Below are 15,181 nucleotides of genomic sequence, written 5' to 3'. Positions count from 1 at the left end.
ACAAAAAAAACAAAGCAAGAACACTTATGATAAAAGTATTAAAAGGTGAAGAAAAAGAAGGGAGCAGAAACGCAATGATCTCCAACATGGTGATGACCATGGGCGGAGACAGGCCCCAGGCAGCCCAGGCGGCTGCCTGGGGCGTGAGGCCCATCTCGCTCGTACACTGTAGCAAATATATTGTAGAACAACAAAGGCTGCCTGGGGCGTGAGGCCCATCTCGTTCGTTGCCTGCCTCATCTGCCTGCGGCCTGCCTGTGCGTCTACTTCGAGTCTGGACGAACACGAACCAGCCAGCCACCCGCAGCCCGTTCCCCTGACTTGGACGAACGCTAGGCGCCGCCCGCCGCCTACCCTGCCGGCCAGCTCCGTCCCCTTCGACCCCCTTCTGCGGCATCAGGTTGCGCCGCTGCGGTGCTGCGGGCTGCTGCCCTGTCCGACGAGGCGGCGACCTCGGCAAGGCGGCAGGCTACCCGGCGTCCGGCGAGCCGCAGCACATAGCAGACAGCAAAGCAAGAGGCCAAGAGCAAAGGTATCCCTTCCTTGCTTCCTAGTTTTCTTCGAGTTCGATGTACAGCTTTGTTCGGTGGAGGCGTGGAGCTCTATTCTGAACTTCTGAATTCTGATGTATAGCTTTTAGGACAGAGACAGTGCAGCGTTGAGCTCTGTTCGTTGGAGGCGTGGAGCTCTATTCTAATCTTGTAAGCATGGCCCCCTCACTTAGGATTCACTAGGTAGAGTTCCTGTACTCTGTAATTGCTAGATGCCACCATTGTTTGCTTGATGCCACTTTTTGTTAGATGTGGAAACCTATGTAGACAGATAGTAATTTTGTTTCTATAAATGTTACAGGAAGGCAAGATGAGTAAAAGAAACAAGACATTGAATTCATTTTTTCAAGTTCGAACCACGGAAACTGCAGAAACAGGTCCTTCAACTCGAACAACTGATAATGCCCCTAGTGTTACGGCTCAACTTAAACCTGGTGATATTGAATCAGACCCTGGTAAGAGAATACCAATTGAGGATTTGGATGCAGACATTAGAGATCTTGCTAGAAGGGAGTACATTAGTATGGGTCCATGTCAACCAACTGATCATACATATGAGCAGATAAATGGTAGAAGCTTTCATGATTACTGGTATAATGATCATCGCGGCTGGTTGGAATATAGCATTGAAAAAAAACAGCCTTTTGCTTTTATTGTTTTCTATTTAAGCAACCAAGAGCTGCAAACTATGGTGTTGAGGCGTTCACGAAAAATGGATTTAAATCTTGGAAGGATGGACCTAAAGTTTTTAATCAGCATGTTGGCAAGCATGATAGTGCTCATAATAAATCTAGACAACATTATGATGATTTCAAAAATCAAAGACAAAATTTGCCACATGTGTTTGATAGGGGTTCTAAGAAGAGAGAAGAAGAATACAAAGCTCGTCTCTTCATTATATTGGGTATTGTCAAATTTTTTACACTACAAGCTCTTGCTTTTCGTGGTCATGATGAGTCTGCTAGCTCAATGAATAAGGGTAACTTCAAAGAGTTGTTGGACTTGTTCATAAAGAAAGACCCAAAGGTGGAAAAATTGTTTGGTGATGCAGGAGGGAACCATCTACTGACTTCACATGAGATACAATTGGATTTATGCAAGGCTTGTGCACAAGAGACCACCAAAGTGATTATAGAGGATATTGGAGATAGGAAATTTGCTTTACTTGTTGATGAGTCCAGAGATGCATCTATGAAAGAGCAAATGGCTATGTGTTTGAGGTTAGTACCTTTCCTCGTATTGTATGTGTTTGTTGTTGTAGACTTGTAGGTGGATTTTGTTGAAGTTTTATATTAATCGTGCTCCTTTGTCTTATGTAGGTATCTCGGCAAACGAGGGGAGGTGATTGAGAGATTCATGGCAGTTGAGCATGTTCCTGACACAAGATCAACTTCACTGAAGGTAGCTTTGGATGGTATGTTTGCTACTCTTGGCTTATCTATGTCTAATTTGAGAGGACAGGGTTATAATGGGGCTTCAAACATGAGAGGGGAATTCCGTGGGTTGCAAAGATTGATCTTGGAGGAAAATCCTTATGCTCATTATATACATTGTTTTGCCCATCAGTTACAATTAGTGGTTGTTGCTGTTGCCAAGTGTTGTTCATCAGTAAGGGATTTTTTTGAATACACAAGCATGGTGGTTAACATTGTTAATGCTTCTTGTAAAAGACGTGATCAATTGGCCCAAGAGCAACATGATGAAATAGTGCGTCAAATAGAGGCTGGGGAACTTCTTGTGGGAAAAGGAAAAAACCAATTAACTAACCTTGCTAGACCCGGTGATACACGGTGGGGATCACATCATAAAACCTTGTGTCGTCTTGTTCAGATGTGGAAACCAGTTCTAAAGGTATTAGAAAATCTACACAATGATGCAGATAATGTTGCACAAAGAACCACAACCGCAGGATTGATAAAGCAAATGGAGTCCTTTGAATTTGTTCTCATATTGCATCTTATGATTACATTATTGGGCAAGGCTAACAATCTGTCACAATGCTTGCAACTGAAAAATCAGAATATTGTACGTGCTGTTGGATTGATTAAAACCACATTGGATGATATTCAAAATATAAGGCAGAATGGTTGGGGTGAGCTCTTTAAAGAGGTAACAGACTTTTGTGTCAAGTACAACATTGTAGTGCCAAATATGGAAGATACTAGAACTGCTAATGGGCGTTCAAGGACTTGGGGTGGGCAGTTGGTAACTTACAACCATCATTTCAGAAATGAAATATTTAATGTGTTGCATGATCAACTTATTGTGGAGTTAAACAACCGCTTTGCTGAAAGGTCTACTCAATTGTTGAGATGCATTGCTTGTCTTGATCCCAAGAATTCATTTGCCAATTATAATGAAGACAAGCTAGTAGACCTTGCTAATATGTATGCTGCTGACTTCTCTACATATGAAGTTACTTTTGTCCTTAGAAACCAACTAGACTCATTCATTCGGGAAGCAAGAGTTGATCCACATTTGATGAATTGCAATGACCTTGGTCATCTTGCCATAAATATGGTTACAAGTAATATGCACACAACTTTTCCCTTGGTTTACCGTCTTGTTGAGTTAGCATTGATTTTACCTGTTGCAACCGCAACAGTGGAAAGGGCATTTTCAGCAATGAGCATTATCAAGACTGGATTGAGGAACAAAATGGGTGATGATTGGATGAATCATAGAATGGTATGTTACATTGAGCGGGATGTATTTGTGAGTATTGAAGAATCAAAGATCATTGAGCGATTTCAAGGTTATCGCAGTCGCAAATGCCTTTTGCCTCGTCCTGGACGTAAGTTTTCAAATTTTGCATCTATTATGAATTATTTTTGCTTCCTTTATTATGCACTGATTTGCATTTCAAAATTTATCATTCAAGGTTTAGCTTCTTCGACTATTGAAGATGTTGTTATGAGAGGGTCAGATCAACCAATCCTTTGATTTGGTATTAATCTTTTGGATCATCTATATATGCTACATATTGTCTTTTGATTTATCTTGCTTTATTAGTTGACCCATCATGGAACAAATGCTGTCATGGAATATTATGTTTGATGTATTATTAGTTATGCAACATAAATTGACTTTCGTATGCGTTGAAACTGGAGTTTTTCTTGGGTAGCTTTTAGCCCTTAGTTTCTCGCCTGGGGTGTCAGCCAATCCTGGCTCCGCCACTGGTGATGACTATATAGTACTAGTGGGATCATCAACCAATTAGACAATCGATCGATCCGTTGAGCTACTGGGATCCGCCGGACGGCGCCGTCGACAGCAATCATCGTCCATTGATTGGTTCGCCGTACGTTCACCCTGATCATTACACCACACACACCCGATGTATGAATACTCTCATGGTCGAAGAGGAATGGATGGATCATCGATCAGGCCCGAAAGTAGTTCGTGCATGCATGATCCTCATCGCAGTTCCTTTTGGTTTTTATCTTGTTATATCAGATCAAAGGCTTAAAGTAACGAAAACAAACTGCAGAATAGAGCTGCATATCTGGAGATCGGAGGGACCGCATGCACCTACAGCGAAGGAAAGAAACGTACGCGTACACCTACAGCGATGAGCCTGTCAGTGAGTGTGGTCCTAGGTATAGAGAAAGGGTGCTAAGCTAAGCCAAGCCCATCATTACACCCACACTACGACCTAATAATAGCTTAATTAGCTACCTTAATCATCACCGCAAGGCACCTGTGCCGGCGTGGCTTTTGGCTGCTCAGTTTGTGCGGTGGCTGATCGAGAGAAAATAAATAACAGAAAATAACGAGTAGATTGTGGTCTGGGTTGCTTGGTACTAAGCCGAGAGCGAGTGTGCGTGTCGATACAACTTAGGAGTACAGTACATGACACTGGCATGTACTACCAACATACAGTATGGAAGATTGGTCCCATGCGTCAACAAGGCATGGCGCTCCAACGTCCACGTCTTGCCCGTCACTTTGGTCACCCCCCATCCACCGGTCACCTGCACGAGTCAAGTCTGTTTAAAACCTTGATCGAGCTAGTGGAGTCAATCATAATCAAACTCTCAAACTCACAATTCCAAAAATAATCAGCACCTTGCACTCATTGGTTCGTAAAATCACCATATATCAGGGGTCACAATGCCTTACGAACATCCTTGCACATAAACAATTTGAAAATACACCCAAATCTTTTGAGGTGCCCAACTCTTCTTCCTGCTGCATTCATCGGCGGCTCGCCGCCGCCTATGGGCTTCCATCTCAACAACTTGTAAAAGCAACGATCGGAACTTCATCGATGTAGACTAGAAGACGCACACGGTCGTGATCTGCATAGCCAATCACCGCCACAAAGAGGAAAACATGGAGAGGGCCTGCAAATACTCGAAAAGGCCACGATCATCGGCCATCAGTCCAACGCCACGACAAAGGTGCACAAAGCGTCCGCTCAGATCTAAAAGAATCTAGACGACACTACACTGTCTTCAGATCCAACGAGAGTCGACGCGTCGGAGGAAAATCTGGAGAAACTTTATTTGTTGCCGCCATATGGACAGCCCAGACCCTAATTGAGAAAACTTAGACTATTAGACGAAGGTATATCTGGTTCGCGGTCTATCCCTCGACTGGTTAGGGATAGTCTATTTTTAGATGGATCATATGTGTTTGGTTTATTGGCTAGAAAGGATAAAGAGGGTCGAGGGTAACCTAGATTCTCCGAATATTCCCACAATAACTAGTTGAGCTCGGCCACGAAAAACTAGTGGATATGAGCAACCACCCCACACAGTGAAGCGTTTTCTCTTCAGACTCTCACTCACCTCGTTTTCCCCATCTTTCTCCTCTTCTGACTCGCCGACGTGATATCATGGTGCCCGCTAAGGGTGGGGGTGTGCGGCGGTGACAACTCATCGTACTCGACGGGGCTTTCAGTGCCCGGTGTCCTGACGACCTCGCCGCCTGCACCTAGCCTCAGCCGTGGTTTACACAATCTCTCTTTGCAGCTACATCGTTGTTGGCCTCCTCCCCTCTCAATTTATGTCGATCTCGGGATGTGGCAAATGGTCCACGTTAAGGATTAAGGAAGGTGTGTGTGATGCAGTATGTAAAACTCAAATGCGTTGACTTGTATTTTCGAGTGGTTGGAATTGCAAGTTTTGAGGTAAACCTCGCCATCACAATGAAAAGCATCTCCTAATCCATTGCTCATCTCTCAAGCCAAATGTATGAGTCCCAACCATTTAACATCTCAGTCAACCAAACAGCAAAAAAATGGCTATCCCTTACCAGGTGGTTAGGATACCCACATCCACCAAAATTTATCATTTGAACCGAACGCGCCCACCGGGGCATACATAGTCCATCTCAATGTTATTTGTCATGTGTCCACTCTTTTTTTGTAACTTTTTTCATGTGTTTATTTCCATGTGCATTTTTTTCTTCAATGAAATCTGAAAGCAAAAAACTATAGGTATATCAACATCAAAATGGGTCCTAAATCAAAGCTTAACACATGATTGAGTCATCCACATCACGAAGGGGAAATTGAAAATCCCAGAGCTTTACTGAACCCAACGCTATAAAACCGGCGCCCATGGCACACACCAACACACACCCTCTCCGCTCAGCTCGGCTCCCAACACACACACACCACCCGCCACAGAGACACTCGCAGCCCGGTCGCCATGGCCGGCGGCAACCTCAAGAACATGGTCATCGCCTTCCTCGTCCCGCTCCCGTCCATCCTCTTCTACCTCGCCTTCGTCCGCCCCCACGACGACCACAGCACCGTCGCAGCCAACCCGGTGTCCTCGTGGTGCGCCGCGCACCCGCTCCTCCTCGCCAACGCCCTCTTCCTCCTCAACGTCGACGTCCTCTTCTGGCTCATCGGACACCTCCTCTCCAACAACTGGGTAAGCGAAATCCCATCTCGCCGCTCCAATGATTGTCATCGCCTTGCTATGTGTCGCTGGACGTCGCTCGCACTGAACCTGTTTGACGAAATGCCGGTTTGACGAAATGTGTGGCTTGCGTCGCAGCTCATCGACCTGTACTGGACCGTAATCCCGGTGATGCTGCTGCACTACTTCCGGGCGCACCCGGCCTCCGTGGCAAACGCGGTGAGGTCGGCGGCCGTGGTCGCGCTGACCTGGGTGTGGAGCGCCAGGCTGACGCACAACTACTTCAGGAGGGAAGGGTGGCAGTGGGGCAAGCAGGAGGACTGGAGGTTCTCCGAGATGCGCGGGCAGTACGGCAAGACGTGGTGGTGGATGTCCTTCTTCGCCGTCTACCTCTCGCAGCAGGTAAATTCAGGCATTTCGACCATTCAGTAGAATGCTTGCTTGTTTTCAGAACTTTTGGTACATGAGTGAATTGTGTTTGAAGAAATACCCTGCTGCTATTTTTGCTACATAAATCAGCTGGGTCGAAATTCATGGTGGTCATACACTTGTTATGCCTGATTGACAAAAGTGGCGTGTTTGTTGGACGCAGGTGTTTCTGATTGGCATATGCCTGCCGATGTACGCCATCCACTCCAGTGACCAGCCATTGGGTATCTGGGACCTCGTGGCGACAGTTGTCTGCATCGCCGGAGTCGTGATCGCCTATTTTGCTGACACCCAGCTGCACGAGTTCGTCACCAGGAACGAAAAACTGAAGCAGCTGGGCGAACCGACAGTCCCCACCCTCGAGGACGGCCTGTGGGGGTACTCGCGCCACCCGAACTACTTTGGCGAGCAGCTCTGGTGGTGGGGTGTGTATCTCTTCGCCTGGAACCTGGGGCAGCGGTGGATGTTCATCGGGGCGCTTGTCAACAGCATGTGCCTCGGCTACGTCACCGTGCTCGTCGAGCGCCGCATGCTGAAGCAGGAGCACCGGGCAGAGGCCTACAGGCTGTACCAGAAGAGGACCTCTGTTCTGATCCCCTGGTTCAGGAAGTCCCTCCCTGAACCAAAGGAAAAGGAGACCTAGAGTTCCAGGTGTATTTTCCGTTGGCCGTGTTCCTTCTCCATGTTGCTCACCATGTCGTCCCGTCGTCTCGTGTCGTGTCGTGATTATGTCGTTTGCGCTGTTTATGTGTAATTAACCGTACCAACTGTAACATGTATCCTGATCACCTGTTAATTTGTGTATCCCAAACTTGTTCATCATCTCCATCAGATATATGAAACTGATTGCGGATTGTCCAGACTCAGATCTTACTGCCAACTTTGTGTTTGCTCTGAGAATCATGACATTGAAGTTACCAATGCAATATGGACTGCCAAACCAGGTCAGTTGCATTTTGGCCATCCCCAGCCCATATGTTAACGCACCAAGGTCTTTTACATCAAATGTAAAAATAAAGTTAGTTTGTCCGACAAAACACTCAGCTAACTGGCAGTCAGTTTTGCTTCTCTGCAGCCACTGTGACCTCCTCGACGACGACGACAACCTCGGTATCCTCTTCAGCCTCAGTCACTGGTACCAGGAGCTCGCTGATCTCGAGGATAAGCTCTTCATTCACCTTGCAGGCATCCTCGGCTTTTGGTGTCGAGGGGTCGACCAATGGCGCTTCAACGACAAGGACCTCATACTTGTCCTCGACAACCGGAGCATCGGGTTCTACGGGTGCAGCGACAGCCTTAGGGGTGACCGGCATGTCATCCACCATGGGCTTCTCCCACTCAGGGAAACCCCTTGGACGGCTAGCACAGGAACCCATAGCCCGTTATGGATTGCTCCGGCTGTCGATCGCTGCCGGCCCCGACCACCGACCGGCGCGTTGGTGCCTTGGCAGCGAACGCGGGGAAGAATGGTGGAGGGGTACCGACGGCTGAGGAGGAAGGACTATTTGTAGTAGAGGAGCAAGGAAATTTGTTGGGCAGTAACAAGAGGATAAGGAGCAGACCATAATTAGGACATGCTTTGGCTGGTTTCCCGGGCTTTTCTGAGGATTCAAGAATTTGAATGGCAGTTATTTACCAGCTGTTATTTGCCGCCGTTTTGTTGGTTCCCACGTTGTTTCCTTGGTCTCCGAAAGCTGAAAGAAAGGCAGCAGCAATGGACACTGGAACATATGCTATACGGGTGGACTGTTCATCACACAGAGCAAATTGCTCAGCTGAAATTTTACTGAGGTTTCAGTGCCACCGCCGACATCGGCAAACCCTGGATTCGAGCCAGGCTCAGCAGTAACTCAAAATGTGGTTGAATTTCAGCCAAAATTTGACTGAAAAGGTGAACCCTGGTGAGCCCAAACAGGGCACATGCATGAAGATGATGATGCCTCGTCAAGGACGTGCCATCTATCTCTCTTCAAGAAGATTCATCATGGATCAACATCGGCTTTCGAAAGCACACTTCGATAACCCTAAAAAAAGGTACACTTTGATCAAATGCTGCACTTTTGCGATGCTATTCGACGCACGGTCCCCCCAACCGATGAACTTAGGAAACTCTCTCAGTGTGTAATCAACAGCCAGTTGCTCATCAGACAGGGTAAACTAGTCTTCAGACTGCTCAACTTTCGCCGAAAGGAACCTCTAAGCAGGAGAAAGGCAGTGTGCCTGTGTGAGTAGCCATAGAGGAAGTGATGATGGGTCGGCGTTTGGATTTTTAAAACTCTGAATTCATGCTTCTTACTTTTGCTCTGCTCTTTCCGGCAGATCACCTGGAAACGAGTCTCAGTTAAGCTTACCGACCCCAATGTATTGATTTGTATTGCTTTTGAAGCACTCAACTTTTGATTTGTATTACTATTTGTATTGCTATCAAAATTCAGTCGGCATGGCCGGATGACGGTGCAGAGTAGACATAGCAGAGTGAATATACAAGTTTGGAGGATTCAGTCATGAGGTTCAGAGCCTGAAGTGCTGGAGTGCAGAGATGCCGGCGAGGCCCTTGACCTTGTAGTACTGCCGGACCACCTCCTCCACCGTCGTGCTCCTGTACCGCGCCTCCTCGCCGTCGGCGATGATCGGCGCTAGCACCCTCGTCGGCGCGGCGGCGCGGTCCGTCCGGAAGAAGCACGCCACGGAGACCCGTGGCCCCACGCCGTTGGACACCACGCGGTGCTCCACGCTCTTGAACCTGTCGTTGGACATGAGCTGCAGGAAGTCGCCCACGTTCACCACCAGCGCCCCGGCCACCGGCGGCACGTCCACCCACGCCGGCGCGTCCTCGACATCGACGAGCACCTGCAGGCCGCCGACGGCGTCCTGGAGCAGCACGGTGAGGAAGCTGGCGTCGGTGTGCCGCGGGGTGCCGAGGGTGAGGTGCGGCTCCGGGCACGCCGGGTAGTAGTGACATGCCAGGCTGAGCCCCTCGAGGCACCCGTGCTCCTCCTCCAGGTTGCCGGGGCGGAGGCCCAGCGCCTCCGACAGCAGCCCCAGCAGCGCGCGGCCCAGCCGCTGCTGCACCAGACGCGCGTACTCCGGCGCGACGCGCCTGCACGCCGCCGGGAGCTCCTCGGGCGCCGGCGGCTCCGGCAGCATCTCCACGAAGAGCGTGTCCCGCCAGTTGGCCGCCGTCGACTGGAACAGGTCGAGGTTGCTCTGGTACCGGACGCGCCGGCCGGTGTCCCGGGTGTAGTAGGGCGCCTTGGCCTCCACGGGCTCCTCGATGAAGCCCCGCACCGCCGCCAGCATCGCCGACGTGGCCGCCTCCGGCACGCCGTGGCCCACCACCTGGAAGAAGCCGAACGTCTCCGCGGCCGCCCTCACCTGCGCGACCACCGCGGCCCGCGTGGTGGTGGTGCCCACGGCGGATGACAGGTTGATGACCGGCACGGTGAAGCGATGAGGTCGAGGCGCGCCGTGGGTGAGGGACTCCGGCGGGTGGTGGAAGATGGACGGGACGGCGGTGACGCCCGCGTCGACCAGGCCCTTGACGCCTGCCCTCGTCTCGTCGAACGCCTTGAGGTTGAGGGCGCGGAGGGGCTGGGCGGAGGCCATGGCGTGGACGCGCCGTGGAGTGATCGGTGCCGCCTGCTCCTTTTGATTCACCGGTCTGTGCGTGCCACGGGGTGAGGTGCAGTCGTGGCTCTTTCTTCATCGAACGTGTGCGCCAGTGTGTTGCCGCCGGTGATATCTCATGGTTGCTGCCCATCAGCAGTGGATCGTGTATACGTCACCGACTACTAAATTGGCCGTGTGCACGGCAGACAAGAGAAAGTATATGCAAAAAATATCTGGAAATTTTGTTTCGCCAAGACAAGACTTTTACCAATGATTTACAGAACAACTAAAACTCAGTCGACCGATTTCTTACAAAGTCTCAGTCGACCCTTCAATTGATTTTTTTTTATGCTAGTTTCTTATCACGTTTAATCGGCCTGCTAGGATGACGCGGCCGGCCAGCCTATTTTTTTTTGTCTGTTGGGTTGTGGATGGAAATAGACCATGCAAAGTGCAAAGTGTGTTGTCTTGTTTTTTTTAGTAGATCAACGTGTCTGTCCTATCTTCCCCTATATCTTTTAGCATGTCTTAATCAATAAACATTTTTATTTTCCTCCACGATGTGGGTCAAGGTTTGCTCATATAATATTTGGTAATGCGATAAACCATTTAATCTATGTGCCAAGATTCATGCAAATTTGTGTTGCATTTCCTTTTTCCGGTCACAACATTGTGTAATATATTTTTCAAAATGGATTGAGCCAATTCATTTTGGATTTGCAGGTTAGTTTTCCTTTTATTTTTGTTTGTTCTTTTAAAATTATTAGCTATTTTCATTCTTCTCATTCTTTTCTTGTTCTCTTTTTCTCTCATAATTCCTTCCTTGAAATATGTTTGTGTGCTTTTTTCATTTTTCTTTTTGGCTTTTATTAATTATTAATTGTTCACATTTATTGTCGTCAATGTTGTAACCATATTATTAGCTACATGTACATCTATCCACATGTGACTGCACACATCATATCCACGTGTAACTATGTTTTTTTATTAATTCGTTATTCTTTAGCCTCGAAGGAAAACTTTACAGTATGCATGTCTGTTAATCCATGCACAACTAAACACGTCTTACTACACATGCAATTGGTGAAGGAGTGGCCTTTGCGTATATTTCTCTTTTTTGTTCCTTTTTTCGTCTGAAGAGGGGGTAGTTGCATGTTTGTCAATAGGCACGCAACTGCAAGGGTCGTCCCCGACTACAACTGAATGTCTTTGACGCAACCGCAACTCAACGGTTTGTTTTGTTTTAGTGCGACTGCAACTTTGTGATGTTTTGTCGGGAAGGGAGAAGTTGCATGTTTGCCACTAGGCACGTAACTGCAAGTGTCACTCCCGCCGCAACTCTCTGTTGTTTTGTTCAGGGAGGCAGTTGCATGTCTGTCATTAGGCACGCAACTCCATGCCCACACACCCCAATCGAAACTGACCTTTGTTTTTTCTTTTGTAAGTGGGTTATGCAAGAGGGGTACAGTTGCATGTCCGGCACTAGGCTTTGCAACTACAAGTGTCGCCCCATCTACAACTGCATGTCTCCCTCCTGGCTGCAATTGGTCTTGTGTTTTTGTTGGAGGACGGCGGGAGAGGGATGGCAGTTGCATGTCCGATACTAGGCGTCGGGAGATATGGGGCCCAACTGCATGTCCCATGCTAGGCATGCAACTGCATGTCTTCTACCTTGGTCGCAACTGCATGTCTTATAACTTGGTTGCAACTCGACTTCCATTTCTTGTTGTACGGAGAGAGACACCAGTTGCGTGTCCCACACTAGACATGCAATTGCATGTCTTCTAACTTGGTCGCACCTGGGGACCTTTATTTTCTGAGAGAGAGGCCCAGTTGCATGGCCCACACCAGGCACACAACTGCATGTCTTCGAGCATGGTCGCAACTGCATGTCTTATAATTTGGCTGCAACTCGATCTTTTTTGTTTGTCGGATAAGGTGAGGGGCCAGTTGCATGTCGCAGAATAGGCACACAACTACATGTCTTTTCTAACCTGGTTGCATTTTTGTAAGCGCATTTGTTTTGTCGGAGGTGGCGGCGGCAAGAGAGTCGGGGGGGGGGGCAATTGTAGTCATGCAATTGCATGTCTTCCAACATGTTCGCAATTGCATGTCTTCAAACTTGGTTGCAACCCGTCTAGTTTTTGTCGGATCACGAGAGGGAGCAGTTTGCATGTCCCACTCTAGGCACGCAACTGCATATCTTCTGACTTGGTTGCAATTGGGGCCTTTGTTTGTAATAGGGGTGGTATCAAGAGATAGGGGAGGGCACTTGCATGCTCAAATGTAGTCATGCAATTACATGTCTTCTAACTTTGGTCGCAACTTGACTTTTTCTTCTGCCGGGTAAGGAGAGGGGCCAGTCGCATGTCTTCCAACATGGTCACAACTCGACATTTTTTTTGTCGGATGAGGAGATGGGCCAGTTGCATGTCCCGCGCTAGGCACGCAACTGCATGTCTTCTAACTTGGTTCCAACTGTAAGCGGCTTCCATTGTTTTGTCGGAGGAGGCGATGACAAGTGGCAGGGGGCACTTGCATGCTTAAATGTAGTCATGCAACTGCATGTCTTCCAATATGGTCGCAACTACGTGTCTTCTAACTTGGTTGCAACATGACCTTTTTGTGTTTTTTTTGTCGGATGAGGTGAGGGGCCAGTTGCATGTCGCATAATAGGCACACAACTGCATGTCTTCTAACCTGGTTGCATTTTGTAAGCGCCTTTGTTTTGTCGGAGAGGGCGGCGACAAGAGAGAAGCATGCCCAGCTATAGCCACACAACTAATCTCACAACTAGCTTTGTTATTTTCTCACAATGGGGAGTGGGCATTTTTCAAGACATATTGGTCTTTTTGTTATTTTTTAAAATCATATACAAATTTTTTTGCATTGATTTTTTTTCCCAAGGAACCAGAACAAAAAATTAATTTATTTTTGTGGAAAAAAGAGCATATTAAAGCTGAAATAGTTACTTTTGTCTAGATCCAGGGACACATAAATGTTTGTTGTGGTGGAATGGAGTATCTATAGACGGTGTCCTGCTCTTTTTTCTGTTTGAAGTCTCTGGAATGTGGACCGAGGCTCAACATCTTTCTAGAGGCCACCCCAACGGTATTGTTTGAACTGAGAGACGAGCGGGGACAGAGAGAAAACGGGCGAGGAAGGAAGCCGCATCACCGAGGTGGGCGCATCGAAGCTTTCCGCAGTGGAAGTCGGCGGTGACAAGATGCTCGGCGACGCGAGCACCCCTCCAGACTCCAGTATGTGAATTTATTATCAATTATCAATTTTTCATTTTTCATTTTGTAGTTTCTGTTTTTATTTCTATTTCTATTTTATGTTTTAGATTTGTGTTATTGTTTCTTTTCTAATTTAGTGATGTTTTGGATATTTATCTAAAAAATAATGCCACTCAATTTTGTGCACACATGGACCACACATTTTTTTTCTTAATTTATTTTTCTTCTTTTTTGTGGCAAAAATATGTGCTCAAAGAAATACAAACACGACACATTTTTTTAGAACAACTACACTTTTTGTATGCATTATGTTTGTTTGAGACACACTACAGTGCAATCGACTGGGAGAGCTGACACAGACACCCATATATTTAACAGCCCAAATACAAACAAAGAAAATAAATAAATAAACCAATCTAAAAGAAAGAGAATAAAAAACAATAGGAAGGCTGCCCACGTACAAGCAGGAAAAAAAAAGCCCAACACAAGACAAGCAATTTGGAAGAACAAAACAAAGAACAAAAGCAGCCCACCTAAGAAGACAAGAAATAAAAAGAACAAAAAAAAAGCCCTGTACACGTTAAACAAGTCTAAAGGAAAACGAAGGAACGACAATGAAATCGAACGGGGCACCTGCAGAACGCTGATACCGGTTAACTTAGACTTCGCGAAGTCTAAGTCGACTGAGTTCTAGACAGACCCAATGATTTACTCCGTTGTCAATATGCAATATTGGACGGTTGCAAAAAACGCACACCTGTTTTATTCGGTTTTGCTAATTCTCAGTCGACCGAAGAATTTGTTAGAACTCAACCAACACCAAGGGCTGTCGATCTCGACGTTGACGTCCATGTGAATTTTTTTTCTAAACAAACGCTATTGTTTTGCCTTTTTATGTGATAGATGAACAACTTTTTTCTAGCCCAGTCGAGGCTGAAACCAAAACTTGAAACTCATTAGCTAAATGAGTAGATTGTGACTCGGCTCAACTTGAGTCGAACTTGTTGACCAACGAATCGACCGAGTTTTAATCCGAGCTTATTAATAAAATAAAATGAGCTCAACGACTCGAGTTAACGAGTTAACCATTTACCTTGTAAATAAAAAGGGACGAGAGATAAGTATCACTATTGTTGTCATTTGTAGAGTGCACCAAATGTCTATTTAGTGTAAATTGTTGATTGTTGCGGTTTTGTGAAGAATATGCGTGTATTAATGCTTTTTTGTGGATTAGTTGCTTAAATAATGTGTGTACATATACTTTTTCTATTCACGTTTATAACGAGTTTAACAAGTTAGGCGAGGTAGCTCGCGAGTTACACGAGTCGAGCCGAGTTTGGGCTTGTTGTGTTGGCGAGTCAAGCTGAGCTACCTTGTAGTCCCCCTAAAGAAATATAAGAGTGTTTACGGAGGGAGTACTTAGTCTCTACTACTATAGTACACAAATTTTTGAATTCGGACTAGCTATCCGTCAAGATTC

General features: G+C 46.9%; 2 protein-coding genes across 2 annotated transcripts; one reads left to right on the top strand and one right to left on the bottom strand.

The window, feature by feature from the left end:
• Positions 1-6,125: 6,125 nt before the first annotated feature.
• Positions 6,126-7,713, top strand: LOC125535189 (uncharacterized protein C594.04c). The gene is made up of 3 exons (XM_048698233.1): positions 6,126-6,436; positions 6,563-6,826; positions 7,017-7,713. The coding sequence occupies exons 1-3, from the start codon at positions 6,209-6,211 to the stop codon at positions 7,494-7,496; spliced, it is 972 nt and encodes a 323-aa protein (XP_048554190.1). The 5' UTR covers positions 6,126-6,208; the 3' UTR covers positions 7,497-7,713.
• Positions 7,714-9,247: 1,534 nt separating this feature from the next.
• Positions 9,248-10,579, bottom strand: LOC125535188 (1-aminocyclopropane-1-carboxylate oxidase homolog 1-like). The gene has a single exon (XM_048698232.1). It carries the CDS (start codon positions 10,457-10,459, stop codon positions 9,365-9,367), a length of 1,095 nt encoding a protein of 364 aa, XP_048554189.1. The 5' UTR covers positions 10,460-10,579; the 3' UTR covers positions 9,248-9,364.
• Between the last annotated feature and the right edge of the window lie 4,602 nt (positions 10,580-15,181).

This window comes from Triticum urartu, chromosome 2 (genome assembly GCF_003073215.2).
Source record: "Triticum urartu cultivar G1812 chromosome 2, Tu2.1, whole genome shotgun sequence".
Classification (NCBI taxonomy): domain Eukaryota; kingdom Viridiplantae; phylum Streptophyta; class Magnoliopsida; order Poales; family Poaceae; genus Triticum; species Triticum urartu.
This window is presented reverse-complemented; position numbering and strand designations above follow the sequence as displayed.